Genomic DNA, 27,313 nt, shown 5'->3' on the forward strand with positions numbered 1-27,313 from the left:
TGTATTTTTCAGAAATGTTTTATGATGAGTAATTAGCTATTTGACGTTGGTGTCTGTAAATATTATGGCTGCTTTCGGTGCAATTTCTGATGGTGGCTGCAATGTAAACTATGGTTTATACATGAAATATGCAAATTTTTCAAACAAAACATATGCTATACAATAAATATGTTATCAGACTGTCATCTGATGAATTTGTTTCTTGGTTAGTGGCTATTTATATCTTTATTTGGTCGAATTTGTGATAGCACCTGATGGAGTAAGAAACTGATGGAGTTAGAAAAGTGGTGTCTTTTGCTAACGTGGTTAGCTAATAGATTTACATATTTTGTCTTCCCTGTAAAACATTTTAAAAATCGGACATGTTGGCTTGATTCACAAGAAGTGTATCTTTCATCTGGTGTCTTGGACTTGTTAATGTGTGAAAGTTAAATATTAAAAAAAAATATCTTTTGAATTTCGCGCCCTGCACTTGAGCTGGATGTTGTCATAGGTGTACCGGTGTCGGGCTGCACCCCTAACAGGGGCGCCTCCAACCCGGAAGCCAGCCGGGTTGGAGGAAACACCGTGCACCTGGCCACCTTGGTTAGCGCGCACTGCGCCCGGCCCGCCACAGGAGTCGCTGGAGCGCGATGAGACAAGGATATCCCTACCGGCCAAACCCTCCCTAACCCGGACGACACTAGGTCGCGGCCGGCTGCGACAGAGCCTGGGCGCGAACCCAGAGTCTCTGGTGGCACAGCTAGCGCTGCAATGCAGTGCCCTATACCACTGCGCCACCCGGGAGGCCCTATAGTGCACTACTTTTGACCAGGGCCCATAGGCTGCACACATACATAATACGTTTCCATGTTGGTAAACAGCTGGGGATCGACACACTTCCTGAGAGTCAACAGGTTGGGGAACTACACACTTCCTGACAGTCAACAGGTAGGGGAACTACACACTTCCTGACAGTCAACAGGTAGGGGATCGACACACTTCCTGACAGTCAACAGGTTGGGGAACTACACACTTCCTGCCGGTCGACAGGTGGGAGAACTACACACTTCCTGACAGTCGACAGGTAGGGGATCGACACACTTCCTGGCAGTCGACAGGTAGGGGATCGACACACTTCCTGGCAGTCGACAGGTAGGGGATCGACACACTTCCTGGCAGTCGACAGGTTGGGGAACTACACACTTCCTGGCAGTCGACAGGTAGGGGATCGACACACTTCCTGGCAGTCGACAGGTTGGGGAACTACACAGAGAGAGGACAGGCGAGAGGAGAGGACAGGCGAGAGGAGAGGACAGGCGAGAGGAGAGGACAGGAGAGACACAGAGAGAGACACAGAGACACAGAGAGAGACACAGAGACACAGAGAGAGACACAGAGAGAGACACAGAGACACAGAGAGAGACACAGAGAGAGACACAGAGAGAGACACAGAGAGAGACACAGAGAGAGACACAGAGAGAGACACAGAGAGAGACACAGAGAGAGACACAGAGAGAGACACAGAGAGAGACACAGAGAGAGACACAGAGAGAGACACAGAGAGAGACACAGAGAGAGACACAGAGAGAGACACAGAGAGAGACACAGAGAGAGACACAGAGAGAGACACAGAGAGAGACACAGAGAGAGACACAGAGAGAGACACAGAGAGAGACACAGAGAGAGACACAGAGAGAGACACAGAGAGAGAGACAGAGAGAGAGAGAGAGAGAGAGGACAGGAGAGAGAGGACAGGAGAGAGAAGACAGGAGAGAGAGGACAGGAGAGAGAGGACAGGAGAGAGAGGGAGAATGAGAGAGACAGAGAGAGAGAGAGAGAGAATGAGAGAGACAGAGAGAGAGAGAGAATGAGAGAGACAGGAGAGAGAGAGAGAGGGGACAGGAGAGAGAGAGAGAGGGGACAGGAGAGAGAGAGAGAGGGGACAGGAGAGAGAGAGAGGGGACAGGAGAGAGAGAGAGAGGGGACAGGAGAGAGAGAGAGAGAGAGAGAGAGAGGACAGGACAGGAGAGAGAGAGGACAGGACAGGAGAGAGAGAGGACAGGACAGGAGAGAGAGAGAGAGAAGAGAGAGAGGACAGGAGAGAGAGAGAGAGAGAGGACAGGAGAGAGAGAGAGGACAGGAGAGAGAGGGGACAGGAGAGAGACTTCATTTAACTTCATATTCCAGTCTCCCTCTAGTCTTCCATCCATCCCATTCAATCAACAGCCACCATGCATTGAGACTACATGCAGTTTACCAACTAGAGACTCTTGCCATATACCACACACACACACACCTTGTCTCACACACACACAGCTTCCATGGTTGGGCCTACAGAATGAACCATCCTGATATTTGGTTCTGTGGAACAGGTTCCCTGAGTATCCAGGCCTTCTTTGAGGACACACACTGTTCAGTCCCCATCACCTGAGGAAGCGTTTCTTCTTTCCACACTAGAGACCATGGGGAGTTTTTGATTGGCCTGACCAGGCATAAGTGCCCGTCCTTTAGCCAGTGAGGGAGGAGGAGGCGGGGAAAGGGGTTATTATGTGGAGAGTTGGAATGTTGGATTCCTGAATTCCAGAGCAGAGTCTGATGTATAACCATCCGCCAGAGAGAGAGAGAGAGGCCCTGCCTGTCTGGCTACTTCAGTACAGCCTGCCCTGCATACTTTCTCCTTTCCCTCCATTTACCCACGCTCTCCTTCTTGGTCTTCTTTTATCTCTCTGTCTCTTCTCATCACTGTCTGTCTGAAATCTGTCTTGCCTACTACGAACCAAAAAGCCATACTGTGTACTAACCATACCACATACTATTTAGTACATACTGTTTAGTAGAAAAGTATTCAGTAAAGCAACAAATATCAACATATTAGGCTCTCCCATACTGACAATCGGTGTTGGGGTTAGTTACCTGGAAACTAATATATTACTTGGTACATTTAACAAAAGTAATGCATTACTTTATAATATTACTTTGCATGTCGAAGGGAGCCGCGTTATTTTCATGGGGAAAATTTTTTCAAAACGTTTTGGACTGTCGTAGGGAGCCGTGCGCGCTCTACCAAAGATAGGCTGGTTACTACCTCAGCTCTGAACACTAGTTCCTCCTTCCATCTGATAGGCTGGTTACTACCTCAGGTCTGATAGGCTGGTTACTACCTCAGCTCTGAACACTAGTTCCTCCTTCCATCTGATAGGCTGCTTACTACCTCAGGTCTGAACACTAGTTCCTCCTCCCATCTGATAGGCTGGTTACTACCTCAGGTCTGATAGGCTGGTTACTACCTCAGGTCTGAACACTAGTTCCTCCTTCCATCTGATAGGCTGGTTACTAACTCAGGTCTGATCACTAGTTCCTCCTTCCATCTGATAGGCTGGTTACTACCTCAGGTCTGATCACTAGTTCCATCTGATAGGCTGCTTACTACCTCAGGTCTGATCACTAGTTCCTCCTCCCATCTGATAGGCTGGTTACTACCTCAGGTCTGATCACTAGTTCCATCTGATAGGCTGGTTACTACCTCAGCTCTGAACACTAGTTCCTCCTTCCATCTGATAGGCTGGTTACTACCTGAGGTCTGATAGGCTGGTTACTACCTCAGGTCTGATCACTAGTTCCTCCTTCCATCTGATAGGCTGGTTACTACCTCAGCTCTGAACACTAGTTCCTCCTCCCATCTGATAGGCTGGTTACTACCTCAGGTCTGATAGGCTGGTTACTACCTCAGGTCTGAACACTAGTTCCTCCTTCCATCTGATAGGCTGGTTACTACCTCAGGTCTGATAGGCTGGTTACTACCTCAGGTCTGAACACTAGTTCCATCTGATAGGCTGGTTACTACCTCAGGTCTGATCACTAGTTCCTCCTTCCATCTGATAGGCTGGTTACTACCTCAGCTCTGAACACTAGTTCCTCCTTCCATCTGATAGGCTGGTTACTAACTCAGGTCTGATCACTAGTTCCTCCTTCCATCTGATAGGCTGGTTACTACCTCAGGTCTGATCACTAGTTCCATCTGATAGGCTGCTTACTACCTCAGGTCTGATCACTAGTTCCTCCTCCCATCTGATAGGCTGGTTACTACCTCAGGTCTGATCACTAGTTCCATCTGATAGGCTGGTTACTACCTCAGGTCTGATCACTAGTTCCTCCTTCCATCTGATAGGCTGGTTACTACCTCAGGTCTGAACACTAGTTCCTCCTCCCATCTGATAGGCTGGTTACTACCTCAGGTCTGATCACTAGTTCCATCTGATAGGCTGGTTACTACCTCAGGTCTGATCACTAGTTCCTCCTTCCATCTGATAGGCTGGTTACTACCTCAGGTCTGAACACTAGTTCCTCCTCCCATCTGATAGGCTGGTTACTACCTCAGGTCTGATAGGCTGGTTACTACCTCAGGTCTGAACACTAGTTCCTCCTTCCATCTGATAGGCTGGTTACTACCTCAGGTCTGAACACTAGTTCCTCCTCCCATCTGATAGGCTGGTTACTACCTCAGGTCTGATAGGCTGGTTACTACCTCAGGTCTGAACACTAGTTCCTCCTTCCATCTGATAGGCTGGTTACTACCTCAGGTCTGATCACTAGTTCCTCCTTCCATCTGATAGGCTGGTTACTACCTCAGGTCTGAACACTAGTTCCTCCTTCCATCTGATAGGCTGCTTACTACCTCAGGTCTGAACACTAGTTCCTCCTCCCATCTGATAGGCTGGTTACTACCTCAGGTCTGAACACTAGTTCCTCCTTCCATCTGATAGGCTGGTTACTACCTCAGGTCTGAACACTAGTTCCTCCTTCCATCTGATAGGCTGGTTACTACCTCAGGTCTGAACACTAGTTCCATCTGATAGGCTGCTTACTACCTCAGGTCTGAACACTAGTTCCTCCTTCCATCTGATAGGCTGATTACTAACTCAGGTTAGTAAGCAGCACTTAAAACACTACATTTTCAAAATGTCATAAACTATGAAAATAAATCTGCAACCTCTGTGTGTCGCTTTCTTTTTTGCCCCTGTGGTGGCCCTGTGGTGGCCCTGTGGTGGCCCTGTGTGTCTCTCTCCTCTTTGTACTAAAGACATGTGACCAAACCGGACACCAAGGGAAGCTATTCTCTTTTCTACATCACCAAAGGCAAAAAGCTTCGGTCAGACATGCTTTACTGTTTAGCACACAAGTCTATCTAGGCGAAGGCCCTGTGGTAACGGCCTAATGTGGGCTCAACTGATAAGCAGCGTGTCTGTCTGTCCAATGTCCATCCATCACTGCAGCACTAAGAGGCCTGAGCGCAGAGCGGGACAAAAGCACCGCTGAATGCGCTCCTTTTCATTTCTGACCTAGCGCTTCTGGGCGAAGAGAAAAATACCACCGAAGATTCTTTTTCTTATGCCTGTCAGCACGGCTTCCTAGAATATGTTGAGAGAGTGTGATGTGTGTGGTGTGTGTGGGCGTCTAAGTGAGTGCTCCGAGTGTCTCCGTGTGCCTACATATCCTAACTCCCCCTGAGACACGCTCGGAGACTGGGGTCACAGCCAGGGTCAACCATTATCAGCCATTATCAACACAGACCCAGGAGCAACTAGGATTAAGTGCCTTGCACACTGATGGTTCACCTTGTCGGCCTGGGGATTTGAAATAGCGACTTTTGGATGACTTGCTCAATGCGCTAACCGCTAGGCTACCTGCGACCTGTTGTCCTCCTGGTATTACAGTCTAGATAGGACATGGGGTGGGATAAATGAACACAGAAACTGTTCCGTATTAACAGAAACCTGTATTTGCTGCTGTGGGACACCACCAGCGTAGGAAGGTGTCTTGCCTGCCTCCCTCACTCCCTCCAGCATGACAGCTCCCTCACTCACTCCAGCATGGCAGCTCCCTCCCTCACTCCAGCATGGCAGCTCCCTCCCTCACTCCAGCATGGCAGCTCCCTCCCTCACTCCAGCATGGCAGCTCCCTCCCTCACTCCAGCATGGCAGCTCCCTCCCTCACTCCAGCATGGCAGCTCCCTCCCTCACTCCAGCATGGCAGCTCCCTCCCTCACTCCAGCATGACAGCTCCCTCCCTCCCCCTCCCTCCAGCATGACAGCTCCCTCCCTCACTCCAGCATGGCAGCTCCCTCCCTCCCTCCAGCATGACAGCTCCCTCCCTCACTCCAGCATGGCAGCTCCCTCCCTCACTCCAGCATGGCAGCTCCCTCCCTCACTCCAGCATGGCAGCTCCCTCCCTCACTCCAGCATGGCAGCTCCCTCCCTCACTCCAGCATGGCAGCTCCCTCCCTCACTCCAGCATGGCAGCTCCCTCCCTCACTCCAGCATGACAGCTCCCTCCCTCCACTCCAGCATGACAGCTCCCTCCCTCCCTCACTCCAGCATGGCAGCTCCCTCCCTCCCTCCAGCATGGCAGCTCCCTCCCTCACTCCAGCATGGCAGCTCCCTCCCTCACTCCAGCATGGCAGCTCCCTTCCCTCACTCCAGCATGGCAGCTCCCTTCCCTCACTCCAGCATGGCAGCTCCCTCCCTCACTCACTCCAGCATGGCATCTCCCTCACTCCAGCATGACAGCTCCCTCCCTCCAGCATGACAGCTCCCTCCCTCACTCACTCCAGCATGGCAGCTCCCTCCCTCCCTCCCTCCCTCCCTCCCTCCCTCACTCCAGCATGGCAGCTCGCTCCCTCCCTCCCTCATTCACTCACTCACTCACTCCAGCATGGCAGCTCCCCCTTCTCCCTCACGCACGCATGACAGCTCCTTCCCTCCCTCCCTCATGCACACATGACAGCTCCTTCCCTCCCTCCCTACACACACAACGACGCTCCTCCCCCCCTCCCTCATGCACACATGACAGATCCTTCCCTCCCTCCCTCACGCACACATGACAGATCCTTCCCTCCCTCCTTCCCTCCGTCCCTCACGCACACATGACAGCGCCTTCCCTCCCTCACGCACACATGACAGCTCCCTCCCTCCCTCACGCACGCACGCATGACAGATCCTTCCCTCCCTCCCTCCCTCACGCACACATGACAGCTCCTTCCCTCCCTCCCTCACACACGCATGACAGCTCCTTCCCTGCCTCCCTCACACACGCATGACAGCTCCTTCCCTCCCTCCCTCACGCACACACGCATGACAGCTCCTTCCCTCCCTCCCTCACACACACATGACAGATCCTTCCCTCTCTCCCTCACGCACGCATGACAGCTCCCTGCCTCCCTCTCTCCCTCACGCACGCATGACAGCTCCCTGACTCACTCACTCCAGCACGCCTACACCGGCCAAACCTGGACGACGCTGGGCCAATTGTGCGCCGCCCTATGGGACTCCCAATCACGGCTGGTTGTGATACAGCCTGGATTCAAACCTGGGTGTCTGTAGTAAACCCAACCAGAAGAGTCCTCTTAACAGGCCTGTGTAAACCCAACCAGAAGAGTCCTCTTAACAGGCCTGTGTAAACCCAAACAGAACAGTCCTCATTAAGAGTCCTGTGTAAAGACAAACAGTGCAGACAGTAGAGTCATGAAAACAACCCCCCCCCCCCAGGGACAGGTGACAGGGAGCAGCTCTGTTTGTTTAAACCCCCCCCCCCCCCCCTATGAGTCTGTCTGTGATGCGTCAGACAGAGACAGGTGACAGGGAGCAGCTCTGTTTGTTTAAACACACACAGGTAAACTCACTGTACATCACTTACATGTTTACACCCCAACGACAACCTATGACTCAGACAGACAGAGACAGAGAGATGGGAGAGAGAGAGGAGAGAGACGGTGAGGAGAGAGACAGAGAGGAGAGAGAGACAGGGAGGAGAGAGAGAGAGAGACGGGGAGGAGAGAGGAGAGAGAGAGGAGGGAGACGGTGAGGAGAGAGGGGGGGGAGACGGTGAGGAGAGAGGAGAGAGAAACACTAAATATACATATTCACTCTCTGAATGGCACATATACACAATAAATGTCTCCAGGTTTAAAAATCCTTCTTTAACCCGTCTCCTCACCTTCCTCTACACTGAAGTGGATTGAACAGGTGACATCAATAAGGGGTCATATCTTTCACCTGGTCAGTCTGTCGTGGAAAGAGCAGGTGTTCTTAATGCTTTGTACACAGTGAGAGAGAGAGTAGCTACCGGACGTCATGTTTGATAAATTTGGACATTTCCAAGTGAATGTAAACAAGAGACATTGTGCAAATAGACGCACGCTTGTCTGAAGGAAGAACAGTACTGACTCTGGAGCAGCATGTACACACACACACACACACCTCTATTAAATATGTAGGGCGGAGCACGTGCATACACCCATTTGAATTAAATGGGAGTAGCCTCTCTCTGTGTGTGTGTTCGCTGTGCAGATGTCCGGTGGGTAACAGAGAGGGTATGATGTTACCGCGGGTCGTCTCGTCTGTCAGGAGAGGAGCCCTCTACCAAGGGTTCATGATACAGATGGGTGAGCCACATTGGCGGAACTCCCAATTGATAGGGGGCTGGGCGCACATGGTGGAAGATGCAGGGGAAACGCAGGGGAAATGTAGGGGAAACGCAGGGGAAACGCAGGGGATACGCAGGGGATACGCAGGGGAAACGCAGGGGATACGCAGGGGAAACGCAGGGGATACGCAGGGGATACGCAGGGGATACGCAGGGGATACGCAGGGGAAACACAGGGGAAACGCAGGGGATACGCAGGGGATACGCAGGGGAAACGCAGGGGAAACGCAGGGGAAACGCAGGGGATACGCAGGGGATACGCAGGGGAAACGCAGGGGAAACGCAGGGGAAACGCAGGGGAAACGCAGGGGAAACGCAGGGGAAACGCAGGGGAAACAGAGGGGAAACGCAGGGGGAAACGCAGGAGAAAGAGGGGAGACGCAGGGGATACGCAGGGGCAACGACACAGCACAGCTTCCAGAAAGACAGTTCCTTTCAAACGAGGGATTTGGTGGTAAAACAGTAAATCTGTATTATGAACGACACATTGACACATCCAGCCCAAAGCGGGAGGTTAAAAAGACACTTAGTCAGCATGTCTTTAATAAGCCCGTAGAATGGTAGGGAACTGTAAAACAAGTACACATGTAGAATACAATGTAAATGCTGTTAATACTGCGCTCCCAACAGCACTCTGCAATCTGAAGCCACGGAGACGTTCTGCCCTGAACCACACAACTCCAGGCATCTGCGGGTCAGAAGCCAAAGTAGCCCAGACAACGGGCTTCCGGCTCGGGGCACTTGAGTAGTGCACACTGTAGAGACAGACAGGACCTTGGCTGAACACTGTGTTGAGCTGGAGCGTGGCCCATGGCATGCAGCATCTCCTATGCTGCTATTTACTCTGCTGTTACATCTGGTAAGAGACTGCAGCAACACTGGTCTGACTCTCTACTCTGCTACTACATCTGGTAAGAGACTGCAGCAACACTGGTCTGACTCTCTACTCTGCTACTACATCTGGTAAGAGACTGCAGCAACACTGGTCTGACTCTCTACTCTGCTGTTACATCTGGTAAGAGACTGCAGCAACACTGGTCTGACTCTCTACTCTGCTGTTACATCTGGTAAGAGACTGTAGCAACACTGGTCTGACTCTCTACTCTGCTGTTACATCTGGTAAGAGACTGTAGCAACACTGGTCTGACTCTCTACTCTGCTGTTACATCTGGTAAGAGACTGTAGCAACACTGGTCTGACTCTCTACTCTGCTGTTACATCTGGTAAGAGACTGTAGCAACACTGGTCTGACTCTCTACTCTGCTGTTACATCTGGTAAGAGACTGTAGCAACACTGGTCTGACTCTCTACTCTGCTACTACATCTGGTAAGAGACTGCAGCAACACTGGTCAGAATCTACTCTGCTGTTACATCTGGTAAGAGACTGTAGCAACACTGGTCTGACTCTCTACTCTGCTACTACATCTGGTAAGAGACTGCAGCAACACTGGTCTGACTCTCTACTCTGCTGTTACATCTGGTAAGAGACTGCAGCAACACTGGTCTGACTCTCTACTCTGCTGTTACATCTGGTAAGAGACTGCAGCAACACTGGTCTGACTCTCTACTCTGCTGTTACATCTGGTAAGAGACTGCAGCAACACTGGTCTGACTCTCTACTCTGCTACTACATCTGGTAAGAGACTGCAGCAACACTGGTCTGACTCTCTACTCTGCTGTTACATCTGGTAAGAGACTGTAGCAACACTGGTCTGACTCTCTACTCTGCTGTTACATCTGGTAAGAGACTGTAGCAACACTGGTCTGACTCTCTACTCTGCTACTACATCTGGTAAGAGACTGCAGCAACACTGGTCTGACTCTCTACTCTGCTACTACATCTGGTAAGAGACTGCAGCAACACTGGCCTGACTCTCTAGTGACTGTCTGGAACAAGTCTGCCTTTGTCTCAGTCTCTCGTTCTGTCCCTCTTTCTCCCCCTCTCTAGGTCCTTTTCTCCGTCTCTCGGTAAGTCACTCAGTTTTTCCCCTCTCTCCCAGTCTCTCCCGTCTCAGTTTGATTCCTTCTATGTTTTTTGTATCCTGGGAGAATAGGAAGACATTGGTGGTGAATGTCCCTGTTTGTCCAATGTCCCCATGCAGGGGCTCTATGTTTATAGGTTGTGTCTATTGGTGGAATAGTGGGTCTACGGTGGAATAGTGGGTCTACGGTGGAATAGTGGGTCTACGGTGGAATAGTGGGTCTACGGTGGAATAGTGGGTCTACGGTGGAATAGTGGGTCTACGGTGGAATAGTGGGTCTACGGTGGAATAGTGGGTCTACGGTGGAATAGTGGGTCTAAGGTGGAATAGTGGGTCTACGGTGGAATAGTGGGTCTACGGTGGAATAGTGGGTCTACGGTGGAATAGTGGGTCTACGGTGGAATAGTGGGTCTACGGTGGAATAGTGGGTCTACGGTGGAATAGTGGGTCTACGGTGGAATAGTGGGTCTACGGTGAAATAGTGGGTCTACGGTGGAATAGTGGGTCTAAGGTGGAATAGTGGGTCTACGGTGGAATAGTGGGTCTAAGGTGGAATAGTGGGTCTACGGTGGAATAGTGGGTCTAAGGTGGAATAGTGGGTATACGGTGGAATAGTGGGTCTAAGGTGGAATAGTGGGTCTACGGTGGAATAGTGGGTCTAAGGTGGAATAGTGGGTCTACGGTGGACTGGAACTAATTCTACATGCCGTTCCACAGCCCTGTTTGTAAAAGATGCTGACTTTGGAGGGTGATCTAGATCAGTGGTTCTCTAACCTCTCCTCGGGACCCCTAGACGTTACATGGGGGTGGGTCCCCCGAGGAGAGGTCTGAGAACCAGTGATCTAGCCCTTTAAGTAGTATAGCTACAGTGATGTCTGGGTTAGATGGCTCCACTGCTACAAGGCCTTGTACTGTGGTAAGCCACTCGCAGGTTAAGGAGCTTTACATCAGCCAACACACAGTCTCTCACTCACACACACACAATTAGTGAAATGAAACAAAGTGCAAACAGAGATGGGGCGTAATTCAGAGAAGCCTGTCATTTCAGCCCCAGAGAGCCCCGGTTCAGCCCCGGTTCAGCCCCAGAGAGCACCGGTTCAGCCCCAGAGAGCACCGGTTCAGCCCCAGAGAGCCACGGTTCAGCCCCAGAGAGCCACGGTTCAGTCCCAGAGAGCCACGGTTCAGCCCCAGAGAGCACCGGTTCAGCCCCAGAGAGCACCGGTTCAGCCCCAGAGAGCACCGGTTCAGCCCCAGAGAGCACCGGTTCAGCCCCAGAGAGCACCGGTTCAGCCCCAGAGAGCACCGGTTCAACCCCAGAGAGCCCCGGTTCAGCCCCAGAGAGCCCCGGTTCAGCCCCAGAGAGCCCCGGTTCAGCCCCAGAGAGCCACGGTTCAGCCCCAGAGAGCCACGGTTCAGCCCCAGAGAGCCACGGTTCAGCCCCAGAGAGCCACGGTTCAGCCCCAGAGAGCCACGGTTCAGCCCCAGAGAGCACCGGTTCAGGGGAGGAGTCTCATACCTCTATTGGGTTCAACCCATTCCTGAACCCCCATACTGGTCCTTGACTCACTCCAGTTCAAAACAGTGGATTATTTATCTGGAGGGCACGGCCCCACTCTAATTTCCACTGATCAGAGCCCCTCTGATATCAGAGATTAACAGATCCCCCAAATCCTTAATCTGGTTTAGGGCAGGGAGGGACGGCTGCCTCAAGGAGACTACTGCTGCCTCAGAGGCCTGTGTTATAGAGGTGCTTTGTGGCAGCAGGCAGCAAACAGTGCATTGCAGTAATGTGCAACGTTGACAGAGAGCCTGTGGACTGAGTCAGGAGCAAACATGCCAGTCTCAGAGAGTCAGAGGGTCCTAAAGGGGACCTGACCCAACCTGCCAGACCGGACCGTGACCACGAGAGGCCAAACGCAGAGTGGGAGGGAGAAAGGAGGGTACTTGTGTGGGAACCGGTGCCAGGCCCTGGGTCTCAAAGTCCATGCAGAGAAACTCAGTCTCAACCTTTCTGCCATAGATTTCCAAAACTTAGACTACACACCATATACAAATAACTCACGTCTGAAACTTTGGGTAGATTCTTTTTGGGGGTTACAGTACTCCCCCCTCTCTCTGTGTTTCTCTGCCCCTCTCAGGGTCCCCTCAATGGATAGAAGAAGCAATGACCCCCCTGGCTATGCTCCAACTCCATACTTCCACCAGTGAATGAAAAAAAAAAAGTTTTCCTCGTCACATTTTCCATGGAATACAGAGTGAGGCTGGATTTATTCGCTACACTCAATAGAATACAGTTCTCTCTCTCTCCCTCCTTAGGAAACTCCAAAAGATGCTAAAACAAGATGCTAAAACAAGGAACATAACTATAAAAGGACTTTGAAGAGAGAAAGTGAATGTGGGAAGAAAAAATATAGTTAGGCAGAGGCACACGAGGAGAAAAACAGAGATATTATAGAAGCCCTCTAAACCAAGACGCCACGGAAACAAATCACATTTGGAGTTGAGTGAGGCAAAAGAGTAGGGGAGGGAAAGAGGGAGGAAACAGAGGAGGAAGGAAGAGTTTAAAACAGTAAAGGACACAGTGAGGAAGAGAGACGGGAAGAGACAGAGCTATGAAACGCCTCACTCTGTTAGTTTGGGTATATGAGACGTTACTAAATCTCCATCTTATAATAAGAGCTTTACTACAGTCCTCTACCGGCCCCATCACAAGACCAGTAAGCTCTCCCTGCCGGCATTTCTCATTCTCCCTCTCTGGCCTCATCACGTGAAGAGGCTCCTGCTTTCCCCACCGACACCAAGCAGCCACTGTGTCGAAACGTCGCTCAGACCCCAAGCCCCCCACTCAGACCCCACACCCCCCCCCCACTCAGACCCCACGCCCCCCCCACTCAGACCCCACGCCCCCCCCCCACTCAGACCCCACGCCCCCCCCCCACTCAGACCCCACGCCCCCCCCCCACTCAGACCCCACGCCCCCCCCCCACTCAGACCATCCAGCAGAGCACCTCTTTTCTTTAAACCCCCCATACCCCCCCCCCCTTTCTCCCTCCACCCCCCCCCCCCTTCATCCCCCTTGTCTCTTTAAACTTCCATCACCTCCTCCCTTGTGTAGAGCCATAGAAACACCACCAGGCCTGAAGAACAGATTTAATTCACCACACAGAGAGAGAGAGAGACAGAGCGTGAGAGAGCTCACAGAGAAAAACAGTTCCCCACTTCAACAAAACCACACTGTGCTTCAGATGGCACGGACCTCAACACGGCACAATTAGCCCAATTCCACCATATGGGGCATAACATTAGATAAAAACTGCTGGGGCTGAACACAACATCACCACGGTGTCAGCAGTCTAAAACACAAGGGATCACAAATATATTCATGGCGCTGGTCGTGTGAATGAGTCTGTGTGTGTGGTCGTGTGAATGAGTGAATGTGTGAGTGTGAGTGTGAGTGTGTGTGTGTGTGTGTGTGTGTGTGTGTGGTCGTGTGAATGAATGGGCCATCCTGGTCAATGAGGGGAGGAAAAAATGGCAGTTACCATCAACCCCGTCAGTCAGCGGTGAACTATCCTGTCAACCCCGTCAGTCAGCAGTGAACTATCCTGTTATCAGCCTTCTTGCTAATAGGGCCACACCTCTCCCTCACGTCTCCTGCTTTTCCCCACCCCCAGAGATAGTGCCCCTCTTGTGGAATGTACCAACATTCCAGGGCAGCGTGTTCATACATCCACAGCCCCTCAACCCCATCAGTCGGTAGTGAACTTCACTGTCAACCCTGTCAGTAGTAAACTGTACTGACGGGGTTGACAGGAGAGTTCACTGCTGACTGATGGGGTTGACAGGAGAGTTTACTGCTGACTGATGGGGTTGAGGGGCTGTGGATGTATGAGCACGCTGCCCTGGAATGTTGGTACATTCCACAAGAGGGGCACTATCTCTGGGGGTGGGGAAAAGCGGGAGACGTGAGGGAGAGGTGTGGCCCTATTAGCAAGAAGGCTGATAACTTTCAGGTAAAGCCACTCCCCACCTTCCCAGTGCTTCCCAAGACCAGACAGAGAGAGGAACTGAAAAATGTAAATTGAATTAAGAGGAAGAGAAAGACAGAGGGACAGAGAGAGAAAGAAAGAAAGGACAGAGAGAGAGAAAGAAGGAGAGGGACAGAGAGAGACAGAGGGACAGAGAGAGAAAGAAAGAAAGGACAGAGAGAGAGAAAGAAGGAGAGGGACAGAGAGAGACAGGGACAGAGTGTAATGGTGTCAAATAAAAGCAATGGGATGACATGGCAGGAGGGAGGGAGGGGGGCAACACATATTACTGCTATAGGTCCCCCCCCTCTTACAGTCTGGCTCCATAACCAGTGTCTCTCTACACAGAGCATTGGAGACATGTTTGGCCTGTTACTCCAGGTTACCGTGAATTAGCTAGGCTAGTACCCCGGGAATGTCAATCTGAAGGACAGAGAGACTACCATTCACTCACGTCACCAGAGGCACCCCCCTTTCTGTTCCAGCTTTATAAGTCAGTTATGCAGCCACTGAGTCCAGCCAAATGAAACAGCAACAGCCAGGTCCAACCCCCCCCCCCCCCCCTCCAACAGAAAGGTCCCCCCCTCCTCCAACAGCCAGGTCCCCCCCCCCCACCAACAGCCAGGTCCCAAGCACCTCCCCCCCTCCAACAGCCAGGTCCCAAGTTACCCCTGTCCCCAACAGCCAGGTACCAAGCCCCCCCCCCCCCAACAGCCAGGTACCAACCCCCCCCCCCCCCCCCCTCTCCAACAGCCAGGTACCAACCCCCCCCTCTCCAACAGCCAGGTACCAAGCCCCCCCACCAGTCTTTCACATTCCACAACCTTTCCTATGTAATAGCATGTCTGAGTTGTTGCTATAGGGCTCCTATAGAGGGGTATTGACAAGAGCAGACATGTCCTGGGGTGGTGTACTGTAGACACCATCACCTAGCAGAATGACAGACGGTTTCCTCTTTCTTCCTGGGCGGGGTTCACCACCATGGTTCCTGTTCACAGCTCTGTGTGCTAGGGGCACCCTCACAGACCGAGTTTAATTAGCCCTGGCATCGTAGCATGTTAGCACGTAGCTCGACACGGTCCCGAGCAGCAGTGTGACAGACAGACAAAGTCCCGAGCAGCGGGGTGACAGACAGACACGGTCCCGAGCAGCGGGGTGACAGACAGACACGGTCCCGAGCAGCGGGGTGACAGACAGACACGGTCCCGAGCAGCGGGGTGACAGACAGACACGGTCCCGAGCAGCGGGGTGACAGACAGACACGGTCCCGAGCAGCGGGGTGACAGACAGACACGGTCCCGAGCAGCGGGGTGACAGACAGACACGGTCCCGAGCAGCGGGGTGACAGACAGACACGGTCCCGAGCAGCGGGGTGACAGACAGACACGGTCCCGAGCAGCGGGGTGACAGACAGACACGGTCCCGAGCAGCGGGGTGACAGACAGACACGGTCCCGAGCAGCGGGGTGACAGACAGACACGGTCCCGAGCAGCGGGGTGACAGACAGACACGGTCCCGAGCAGCGGGGTGACAGACAGACACGGTCCCGAGCAGCGGGGTGACAGACAGACACGGTCCCGAGCAGCGGGGTGACAGACAGACACGGTCCCGAGCAGCGGGGTGACAGACAGACACGGTCCCGAGCAGCGGGGTGACAGACACGGTCCCGAGCAGCGGGGTGACAGACACGGTCCCGAGCAGCGGGGTGACAGACACGGTCCCGAGCAGCGGGGTGACAGACACGGTCCCGAGCAGCGGGGTGACAGACACGGTCCCGAGCAGCGGGGTGACAGACAGACACGGTCCCGAGCAGCAGGGTGACAGACAGACACGGTCCCGAGCAGCAGGGTGACAGACACAGTCCCGAGCAGCAGGGTGACAGACACAGTCCCGAGCAGCAGGGTGACAGACACAGTCCCGAGCAGCAGGGTGACAGACACAGTCCCGAGCAGCAGGGTGACAGACACAGTCCCGAGCAGCAGGGTGACAGACACAGTCCCGAGCAGCAGGGTGACAGACACAGTCCCGAGCAGCAGGGTGACAGACACAGTCCCGAGCAGCAGGGTGACAGACAGAGTCCCGAGCAGCAGGGTGACAGACACAGTCCCGAGCAGCAGGGTGACAGACACGGTCCCGAGCAGCAGGGTGACAGACACGGTCCCGAGCAGCAGGGTGACAGACAGACACGGTCCCGAGCAGCAGGGTGACAGACAGACACGGTCCCGAGCAGCAGGGTGACAGACAGACACGGTCCCGAGCAGCAGGGTGACAGACACAGTCCCGAGCAGCAGGGTGACAGACACAGTCCCGAGCAGCAGGGTGACAGACACAGTCCCGAGCAGCAGGGTGACAGACACAGTCCCGAGCAGCAGGGTGACAGACACAGTCCCGAGCAGCAGGGTGACAGACACAGTCCCGAGCAGCAGGGTGACAGACACAGTCCCGAGCAGCAGGGTGACAGACACAGTCCCGAGCAGCAGGGTGACAGACACAGTCCCGAGCAGCAGGGTGACAGACACAGTCCCGAGCAGCAGGGTGACAGACACAGTCCCGAGCAGCAGGGTGACAGACACAGTCCCGAGCAGCAGGGTGACAGACACAGTCCCGAGCAGCAGGGTGACAGACACAGTCCCGAGCAGCAGGGTGACAGACACAGTCCCGAGCAGCAGGGTGACAGACACAGTCCCGAGCAGCAGGGTGACAGACACAGTCCCGAGCAGCAGGGTGACAGACACAGTCCCGAGCAGCAGGGTGACAGACACAGTCCCGAGCAGCAGGGTGACAGACACAGTCCCGAGCAGCAGGGTGACAGACACAGTCCCGAGCAGCAGGGTGACAGACACAGTCCCGAGCAGCAGGGTGACAGACACAGTCCCGAGCAGCAGGGTGACAGACACAGTCCCGAGCAGCAGGGTGACAGACACAGTCCCGAGCAGCAGGGTGACAGACACAGTCCCGAGCAGCAGGGTGACAGACACAGTCCCGAGCAGCAGGGTGACAGACACAGTCCCGAGCAGCAGGGTGACAGACACAGTCCCGAGCAGCAGGGACAGCAGGGTGACAGACACAGAGCAGAAAAAAGTGAAGAACATGTCTAGGAATTCATTTCCATCAGCAATAGAACCGCTTCTCTTCAGAGTTCTGCATTCTGAGGACCACTCGAGGCATCAATCCATTTCTGCCCCGAACAAATGGTTAAAACACTCTTGCTTTCTCTCTGGTGCACCAGGTGTGAGAAGGGTTAACAGGAAAGCCAGGCATGTGTTCCCAATGACAGTGTTACGCTGTGTGAGGTCAGCGACCGCTCCCCCAAAAAAGAAGAGAAGCTAAATGGAATGAGGAAGAAGGTATAAAACTGGGCAGGGTACAGGAAACCAACACCTTTTAATGGGATTCTCATCCTATTGTCCAGCTATGGAGAATATGACTTAGCAACTCTTTCCCTCCTCTGGATATCATTAGTGTGATAGAGTTTAATTTAATTAAACTCTCTGTTAAGTATCTGTTGTGCTTTTGTATTAGCGTCGGCCATCGTCTGGCGAGCCCAGAACAGCTTGTTTAATTGAACTCCAGGTCCTTGTGCATTATTAACAGAGGACACCCAATCCCCTTCAGAGCCTGGTTCACAACGTAGAACCACCCAATCCCCCCAGTGCCTGGTTCACAACGTAAAACCACCCAATCCCCCCAGGGCCTGGTTCACAACGTAAAACCACCCAATCCCCCCAGGGCCTGGTTCACAACGTAAAACCACCCAATCCCCACCAGGGCCTGGTTCACAACGTAAAACCACCCAATCCCCACCAGGGCCTGGTTCACAACGTAAAACCACCCAATCCCCACCAGGGCCTGGTTCACAACGTAAAACCACCCAATCCCCTCAGGGCCTGGTTCACAACGTAAAACCACCCAATCCCCCCAGGGCCTGGTTCACAACGTAAAACCACCCAATCCCCTCAGGGCCTGGTTCACAACGTAAAACCACCCAATCCCCACCAGGGCCTGGTTCACAACATAAAACCACCCAATCCCCCCAGGGCCTGGTTCACAACGTAAAACCACCCAATCCCCATCAGGGCCTGGTTCACAACGTAAAACCACCCAATCCCACCAGGGCCTGGTTCACAACGTAAAACCACCCAATCCCACCAGGGCCTGGTTCACAACGTAAAACCACCCAATCCCCTTCAGGGCCTGGTTCACAACGTAAAACCACCCAATCCCACCAGGGCCTGGATCACAACGTAAAACCACCCAATCCCCTTCAGGGCCTGGTTCACAACGTAAAACCACCCAATCCCCACCAGGGCCTGGTTCACAACATAAAACCACCCAATCCCCCCAGGGCCTGGTTCACAACGTAAAACCACCCAATCCCCACCAGGGCCTGGTTCACAATCTAAAACCACCCAATCCCCTTCAGGGCCTGGTTCACAACGTAAACCCACCCAATCCCCCAAGGGCCTGGTTCACAACGTAAACCCACCCAATCCCCACCAGGGCCTGGTTCACAACGTAAAACCACCCAATCCCCTCAGAGCCTGGTTCACAACGTAAAACCATCCAATCCCACCAGGGCCTGGTTCACAACATAAAACCACCCAATCCCCACCAGGGCCTGGTTCACAACGCAAAACCACCCAATCCCCACAGGGCCTGGTTCACAACGTAAAACCACCCAATCCCCCCAGGGCCTGGTTCACAACGTAAAACCACCCAATCCCCCCAGGGCCTGGTCCACAACGTAAAACCACCCAATCCCCCCAGGGCCTGGTTCACAACGTAAAACCACCCAATCCCCTCCGGGCCTGGTTCACAACGTAAAACCACCCAATCCCCTCAGGGCCTGGTTCACAACGTAAAACCACCCAATCCCCTCAGGGCCTGGTTCACAACGTAAAACCACCCAATCCCCACCAGGGCCTGGTTCACAACGTAAAACCACCCAATCCCCACCAGGGCCTGGTTCACAACATAAAACCACCTAATCCCCTCAGGGCCTGGTTCACAACGTAAAACCACCCAATCCCCTCAGGGCCTGGTTCACAACGTAAAACCACCTAATCCCCTCAGGGCCTGGTTCACAACGTAAAACCACCCAATCCCCTCAGGGCCTGGTTCACAACGTAAAACCACCCAATCCCCACCAGGGCCTGGTTCACAACATAAAACCACCCAATCCCCACCAGGGCCTGGTTCACAACATAAAACCACCCAATCCCCACCAGGGCCTGGTTCACAACATAAAACCACCCAATCCCCACCAGGGCCTGGTTCACAACGTAAAACCACCCAATCCCCACCAGGGCCTGGTTCACAACATAAAACCACCCAATCCCCACCAGGGCCTGGTTCACAACATAAAACCACCCAATCCCCACCAGGGCCTGGTTCACAACGTAAAACCACCCAATCCCCACCAGGGCCTGGTTCACAACGTAAAACCACCCAATCCCCCCAGGGCCTGGTTCACAACGTAAAACCACCCAATNCCAGGGCCTGGTTCACAACATAAAACCACCCAATCCCCCCAGGGCCTGGTTCACAACGTAAAACCACCCAATCCCCACCAGGGCCTGGTTCACAATCGTAAAACCACCCAATCCCCTTCAGGGCCTGGTTCACAACGTAAAACCACCCAATCCCCCCAGGGCCTGGTTCACAACGTAAAACCACCCAATCCCCACCAGGGCCTGGTTCACAACGTAAAACCACCCAATCCCCTCAGGGCCTGGTTCACAACGTAAAACCACCCAATCCCACTCAGGGCCTGGTTCACAACGTAAAACCACCCAATCCCCTCAGGGCCTGGTTCACAACGTAAAACCACCCAATCCCCTCAGGGCCTGGTTCACAACGTAAAACCACCCAATCCCCACCAGGGCCTGGTTCACAACATAAAACCACCCAATCCCCACCAGGGCCTGGTTCACAACATAAAACCACCCAATCCCCACCAGGGCCTGGTTCACAACATAAAACCACCCAATCCCCACCAGGGCCTGGTTCACAACGTAAAACCACCCAATCCCCACCAGGGCCTGGTTCACAACATAAAACCACCCAATCCCCACCAGGGCCTGGTTCACAACATAAAACCACCCAATCCCCACCAGGGCCTGGTTCACAACATAAAACCACCCAATCCCCACCAGGGCCTGGTTCACAACGTAAAACCACCCAATCCCCACCAGGGCCTGGTTCACAACATAAAACCACCCAATCCCCACCAGGGCCTGGTTCACAACATAAAACCACCCAATCCCCACCAGGGCCTGGTTCACAACGTAAAACCACCCAATCCCCCCAGGGCCTGGTTCACAACGTAAAACCACCCAATCCCCCCAGGGCCTGGTTCACAACGTAAAACCACCCAATCCCCCCAGGGCCTGGTTCACAACGTAAAACCACCCAATCCCCCCAGGGCCTGGTTCACAACGTAAAACCACCCAATCCCCTCAGGGCCTGGTTCACAACGTAAAACCACCCAATCCCCACCAGGGCCTGGTTCACAACATAAAACCACCTAATCCCCTCAGGGCCTGGTTCACAACGTAAAACCACCCAATCCCCTCAGGGCCTGGTTCACAACGTAAAACCACCCAATCCCCTCAGGGCCTGGTTCACAACGTAAAACCACCCAATCCCCTCAGGGCCTGGTTCACAACGTAAAACCACCCAATCCCCACCAGGGCCTGGTTCACAACATAAAACCACCCAATCCCCACCAGGGCCTGGTTCACAACGTAAAACCACCCAATCCCCTCAGGGCCTGGTTCACAACGTAAAACCACCCAATCCCCTCAGGGCCTGGTTCACAACGTAAAACCACCCAATCCCCTCAGGGCCTGGTTCACAACGTAAAACCATGAGGATGTGCCTTGTGAGAGGGACTGAAACCTGAGCCTCCATCATACACACATACAGAGAGACAGACCGACCAGACGGGTACAAGGCTTAATAGAGGGAGAAAACGTGTGGGGGGGGCAGAGAGAGAGAGAGAGAAACTTTTCATCATTACAGTAGAAAGAAAAATGCAGGACTCTACCACCTCATGCTACAAACTAACTATGTTAACCAACAGTTGAAGACACAGTCGGTCTGAATAAAGCCCAACCAAAGTCCACAACCAAAGCCAGAACAAAGGTCACTTCAGGGAAGGAATTTCAGTAGACAAATGTACTCAGCAGCCAAACCACAGACGTTCCTGAATTGACCTCAGCGATACAGAACACAAAATGGAGTTCTTCTCTGGTTGAGGTGATTCCTGCTCATGACCAACCCAGATCAGATACGTGATTGATATGAACACTTTAGAATTACATAAGGGCATAACTTCTAAACCACACCGCGGTTCTGTTTTCCGCCATGGCAGAAACGTTGGCGATTACATGCACGTCACAGTCCGCAGGACTACTTCCAGTAGGAATACAATGCCATTACATGAGTCTCATTTGGTTCCTACTGAGAAACCTCTCTCCAGCACTCGTTTTACTGGACCAGCCAGACAGGCCTAGCAGTGTGTGTGTGTGTGTGTGTGTGTGTGTGTGAGGTCATCCGTGACCGTTACAGAGGGTAGAGGAGGATCAAGGCCATCATACATATTCTAGCACCGCGTGACACAGTAACGGCAGTTCATCTGACGGACAAGTGCTTTGTGTAACCTTGGAGGGCGTCCAGAATGACAACAGAAGGTTAAAACTCAAGCGTTTTACACTGGCTGGTTGAGTGACTACAGTAATGGGGGGGGGGGGTGAAACTTACCACCACCACCCCCCCTTAACCAGAGTCCCTGTGGAGTCTCAATCACTAAGACCATCTGCTGAGGGAAAAGGCTGCATTAGGGCCTTTCATCCCGTAGCTAAACACACACACACCAAAACGCAGCTAGTGTGTGTGAACTTATACAGTAGCTTCACGCTCCGCTTGTGGGAAAGAGCATAGAAGCAAGTTAAACTCTTATAAGGCTGGGGGGGGGGGTATATTGACCATATATCACAAACCTCTGAGGTGCCTTATTGCTATTAGAAACTGGTTACCAACGTAATTAGAGCAGTAAAAATAAATGTTTTGTCATACCCGTGGTATACGGTCTGATTTACCACAGCTGTCAGCCAATCAGCATTCAGGGCTAGAACCACCCAGTTTATAACAGTCCTTATGTGATTTCACCATATTTCAGAAATAACAAATAAAAACACAGAACGGTGTAAACCTAACCCATGTGTCCCGTAGAGTAGCATCAGCAGCCTCTATCTACAGGAGCGACACCAGCTTCAGGTCTCTTACCTGGGGCAGGGCGGTGTTAAGCTGCCTCTGCAGGGAGTCCCTCTCGTGGCTGACCTCGTGCAGTTTTCCCTGGGTCAGGCCTAGGTTCTCCTGGGTCTCCCTCAGCGTGTCCAGTAGCCGGTCGCGTTCCTCCAGCATGGAAACCATCAGAGATTCAAAGTGCCCCTCCGAGTCCGAATGCAGAGGCGAGCCAGACCCCCGCCGGCCACCCGAAGGCCCCTCCGACTCGCTGATGGTGGGCATCACCTCGCACATCATCTAGGATAGGAGGAGAGGGGTGGAGAGAGAGAGGGAGGGAGGCGGAGAGGGAGAAAATGTCAGAGAAAGAAGTCGCCAACACTTACAAGGACAACGCCTCAGAGCTCAATAGCGTCTTGATCTTTACATCAGAGTTGAATGACTTATCACACATCAGGATCAATGACAGCTTCACTAAGTGGCGATCTCCATGGAAAAACGTTACGAACACTAAGCATGAAACCGCAAGGTGGTCATAAACATACAACATTGTATTTTCTTCATACATGCTTCACTCGGAGGAAATCATTAAGTTCAGTCACAACCGAGACCACAGCAAAATAGCCAGGGAGGCCTGGACACAACAACCTGCCAGTCACTGCCATGATGGGCCGCAAGACACTGGACCTCACACTTGTGTTAAGTTACAAGTGCTGACAGGTACTGACATTTCTGTGTGGTGCCATCTCTGGTGTTCTGTGTGACAGAGTGCTTGCAGAGATTCTATGAAGTTTGTCTGTAGCACACCCAAAATACACACGTACACAGCCCATCAACAGAAAACAGCCGGCCCATCAACAGAAAACAGCCGGCCCATCAACAGAAAACAGCCGGCCCATCAACAGAAAACAGCCGGCCCATCAACAGAAAACAGCCGGCCCATCAACAGAAAACAGCCGGCCCATCAACAGAAAACAGCCGGCCCATCAACAGAAAACAGCCGGCCCATCAACAGAAAACAGCCGGCCCATCAACAGAAAACAGCCAGCCCATCAACAGAAAACAGCCAGCCCATCAACAGAAAACAGCCAGCCCATCAACAGAAAACAGCCAGCCCATCAACAGAAAACAGCCAGCCCATCAACAGAAAACACCCAGCCCATCAACAGAAACACAGTGCAGTGAGAAGACAGAACACAGTGGGGAAGGCCTCCACACACAATCAGGCAGTATATATTGCACTAACTGGGTACTGCAATGTGCTGATTTATGATTTAGGAATCAAACTACTTTGTAGGTCTGCTGTAAACCACTGTATTAAAACAAGAGGAGAACGCAGTCAGAGAACTCTTTTCTGACACCTGTTTGTTAAGCACAATTCCATTAATATAATAATAATGCATCTAATTATAATGATAAGAATGAATGCCATTTAACAGACGCCCGTATCCAAGCAACTTACAGTCACGCTGCATACAGTCATGCTAGCGGGAATCAAACTCACTATCCTGGCGTTGCAAGTGACATTTTTTTTAACGGCTGAGAAATGCCTTCTTCGTCATGGCCCTGGTCCGCATAGAGAAATGGCTTCTTCATGAAATAAAATGCTATTGGTCACATCAACATATTTAGCAAGATGTTATTGAGGGTGTAGAGAAATGCTTGTGTTCCTAACTCTAATAGTGCAGTAGCATCTAACAATTAACAACAATACACACAAATCTAAAAAGTAAAAGAATGGAGTTAAGAAATATATACCATCATGTCCCTGGTCTGCAGAGAGTCAGTATACATCTCGTACACTAATAGTTGTATTAGTTCCCATCCTGACAGACACCTCGTTAAGTTTACTGATGACACTGCCTTGATCAGCCTGTTGCATGATGACGAGGAACATCATGGCCCGGTCCTAAATGACTTTGCAGAGCGCTCTGACCAATCATCACTTGGTCCTCAATACCAACAAGACCAAAGAGATGTGCATAGACTTCAGGAAGAGAACCCCACCTACCTCTGCAACATCTATCAGAGGTCAGAACATAGAGATTGTGCAGGAAGATACGCACCTGGCTGTCCTGTTGGATAATAAGCTTCCGTGGAGTAAATATACAGACCTGATCTACAAAAAGAGTCAACAGAGACAGTAATTTCTCAAAAAAGCTAGGATCTTTTAATGTTAATTGTACTATACTGACTCTGTTTTACAAATCTTTCAGTGAGAGTATTTTAACTTTTTGTATTGTTTGTTGGTTTGGCAATGCCACTGCCAGCCAGAGAAAAATGCTGAGAAGGATTATCACCACAGCAAGCAAGGTACTTGGAGTCAAACCGACAGGCCTGGATGAGATCTTTAAGGTCAGGGCTCTCCGCAAGGACAGCAAAATCATTTTAGACCCAAGCCACCACCTGTACCCGGACTTTGAACTAATCCCCTCTGGGCGCAGGTATAGGGCACCCCTCGACAAGAAAAACAGAACTAGAGAATAATTTGTGCCAGGTGTGATATCCGCCCCTAAATAGCTTTGGTTAATGTTCCTATAGACCCAGTAAGGCCAGCAGGCTAATGTTCCTATAGACCCAGTAAGGCCAGCAGGCTAATGTTCCTATAGACACAGTAAGGCCAGCAGGCTAACCTGTCTAGGATGAGCGTGCCGCTAGCGGCACACCCCCCCCCCCCCCCCCCCCACTGAAAAACCAGTGCCGCGAAATTCAAAAAAAAAATTTTTTTTTAAATATTTAACTTTCACACATTAAAGTCCAATACAGCTAATGAAAGACACAGATCTTGTGAATCCAGTCAACATGTCCGATTTTTAAAATGTTTTACAGGGAAGACACAATATGTAAAGATGTACATCTATTACCTAAAAACACATTAGCATAATCCACCATCTTTTATTTGTCCACCAACACCAGTAGCCATCACCAATTCGGCTAAACTAAGATATTTATAGCCCCTAACCAAGAAAAAAACTCATCAGATGACAGTCTGATAACATATTTATGGTATGGGATAGGTTTTGTTAGAAAAAAGTGCATATTTCAGGTAGATGGCATAGGTTACAATTGCACCCACCGTCACAAATGGACTAGAAAAACTACATTGAGCAACGTGTTTACCTACTTACTAATCATCAAACATTTCGTAAAAATACACAGCATACACGAATCGAAAGACACAGATCCTGTGAATACAGACAATATTTCAGATTTTCTAAGTGTCTTACAGCGAAAACACAATAAATCGTTATATTAGCATAGCACATAGCACATAGCAGCCCAGCATTGATTCTAGCCAAAGTGGGCGATAACGTCAACATCGCCAAAAATATATTAATTTTTTCACTAACCTCCTCAGAATTCTTCAGATGACACTCCTGTAACATCATATTACACAATCCATATAGAGTTTGATCGAAAATGTTTATATTTAGCCACCAAAATCATGGTTAGACAATGTGAAATGTAGCTCAGCTGGTCAGAAAATGTCCTTGCGCCACTTAGACAGTGATCTACTCTTATACATAAATACTCATAAACGTGACTAAAAAATATAGGGTGGACAGGGATTGATAGACAATTTAATTCTTAATACAATTGCGGAATTACATTTTTTAATTTATCCTTACTTTTCAATACAGTTTGCGCCAAGCGAAGCTACGTCAAAAAACATGGCGTCCTAAGCCACTAAAATGTTTCGACAGAAACACGATTTATCATAATAAAAATGTCCTACTTTGAGCTGTTCTTCCATCAGTATCTTGGGCAAAGGATCCTTTCTTGGGAGTAATCGTCTTTTGGTGGAAAGCTGTCCTCTTGCCATGTGGAAATGCCAACTGCGTTCGGGATGAACTGAAAGCGTGCCCAGCTATTCACAGCGTTAAAGAAATAAATGTCCCAAAATCGCACTAAACGGATATAAATTGCTATAAAACGCTTTAAATTAACTACCTTATGATGTTTTTAACTCCTATAACGAGTAGAAACATGACCCGAGTAATATTACTCCCTCCACTAATGCTTGGAACAGGTGCGGGCCGGTGTCCTCTAGGCGCATGACGCAGCTCCAAAAGAATGACTAGCCTCAGGGTTTTTTCATTTGTAGTGCCTGTGAACGCGCAATCGACCCCATTGAAATCGTCATCACGTAAAGGCATCCAGGGGAAGACGTAAGCAGTGTCTGTATAGTCATAGCAATAACAGTGCCCTTTTAACTGACTCCAGAACAGTGGCCAACATTTCTGAAATCTGACTCCATGTCAGGGAAATTGCTGTAGAATGGGCTCTGTTCCACTTAGAGACAAAATTTCAACTCCTATAGAAACTATAGACTGTTTTCTATCCAATAATAATAATAATATGCATATTGTACGATCAAGGATTTTGTGGGAAGCCGTTTCAAAAATTACCCGATTAGCATAAATAGTCTCAACAGCGCCCCCATCCTCAACAGGCTAATGTTCCTATAGACCCAGTAAGGCCAGCAGGCTAATGTTCCTATAGACCCAGTATTGGTATGTAACTGTTATGAAAGATGTATTGTCAATTTGTTTTGTATTTAAACACCATTTTAAACGTGTACATGACACTGC

General features: G+C 51.3%; 1 protein-coding gene across 1 annotated transcript in view; it reads right to left on the minus strand.

Moving 5' to 3' along the window:
- The window catches only part of LOC129834101 (liprin-alpha-1-like), a 63,822-nt gene that overhangs the window by 33,308 nt on the left and 3,201 nt on the right, over positions 1-27,313 (minus strand). Inside the window, exon 2 of the mRNA XM_055898859.1 lies at positions 22,764-23,021. Within this exon, the coding sequence (XP_055754834.1) occupies positions 22,764-23,021 (258 nt within the window). The remainder of the gene's footprint in view (positions 1-22,763; positions 23,022-27,313) is intronic.

The sequence above is a fragment of the Salvelinus fontinalis genome, chromosome 35 (genome assembly GCF_029448725.1).
Source record: "Salvelinus fontinalis isolate EN_2023a chromosome 35, ASM2944872v1, whole genome shotgun sequence".
NCBI classification, from domain to species: Eukaryota; Metazoa; Chordata; class Actinopteri; order Salmoniformes; family Salmonidae; genus Salvelinus; species Salvelinus fontinalis.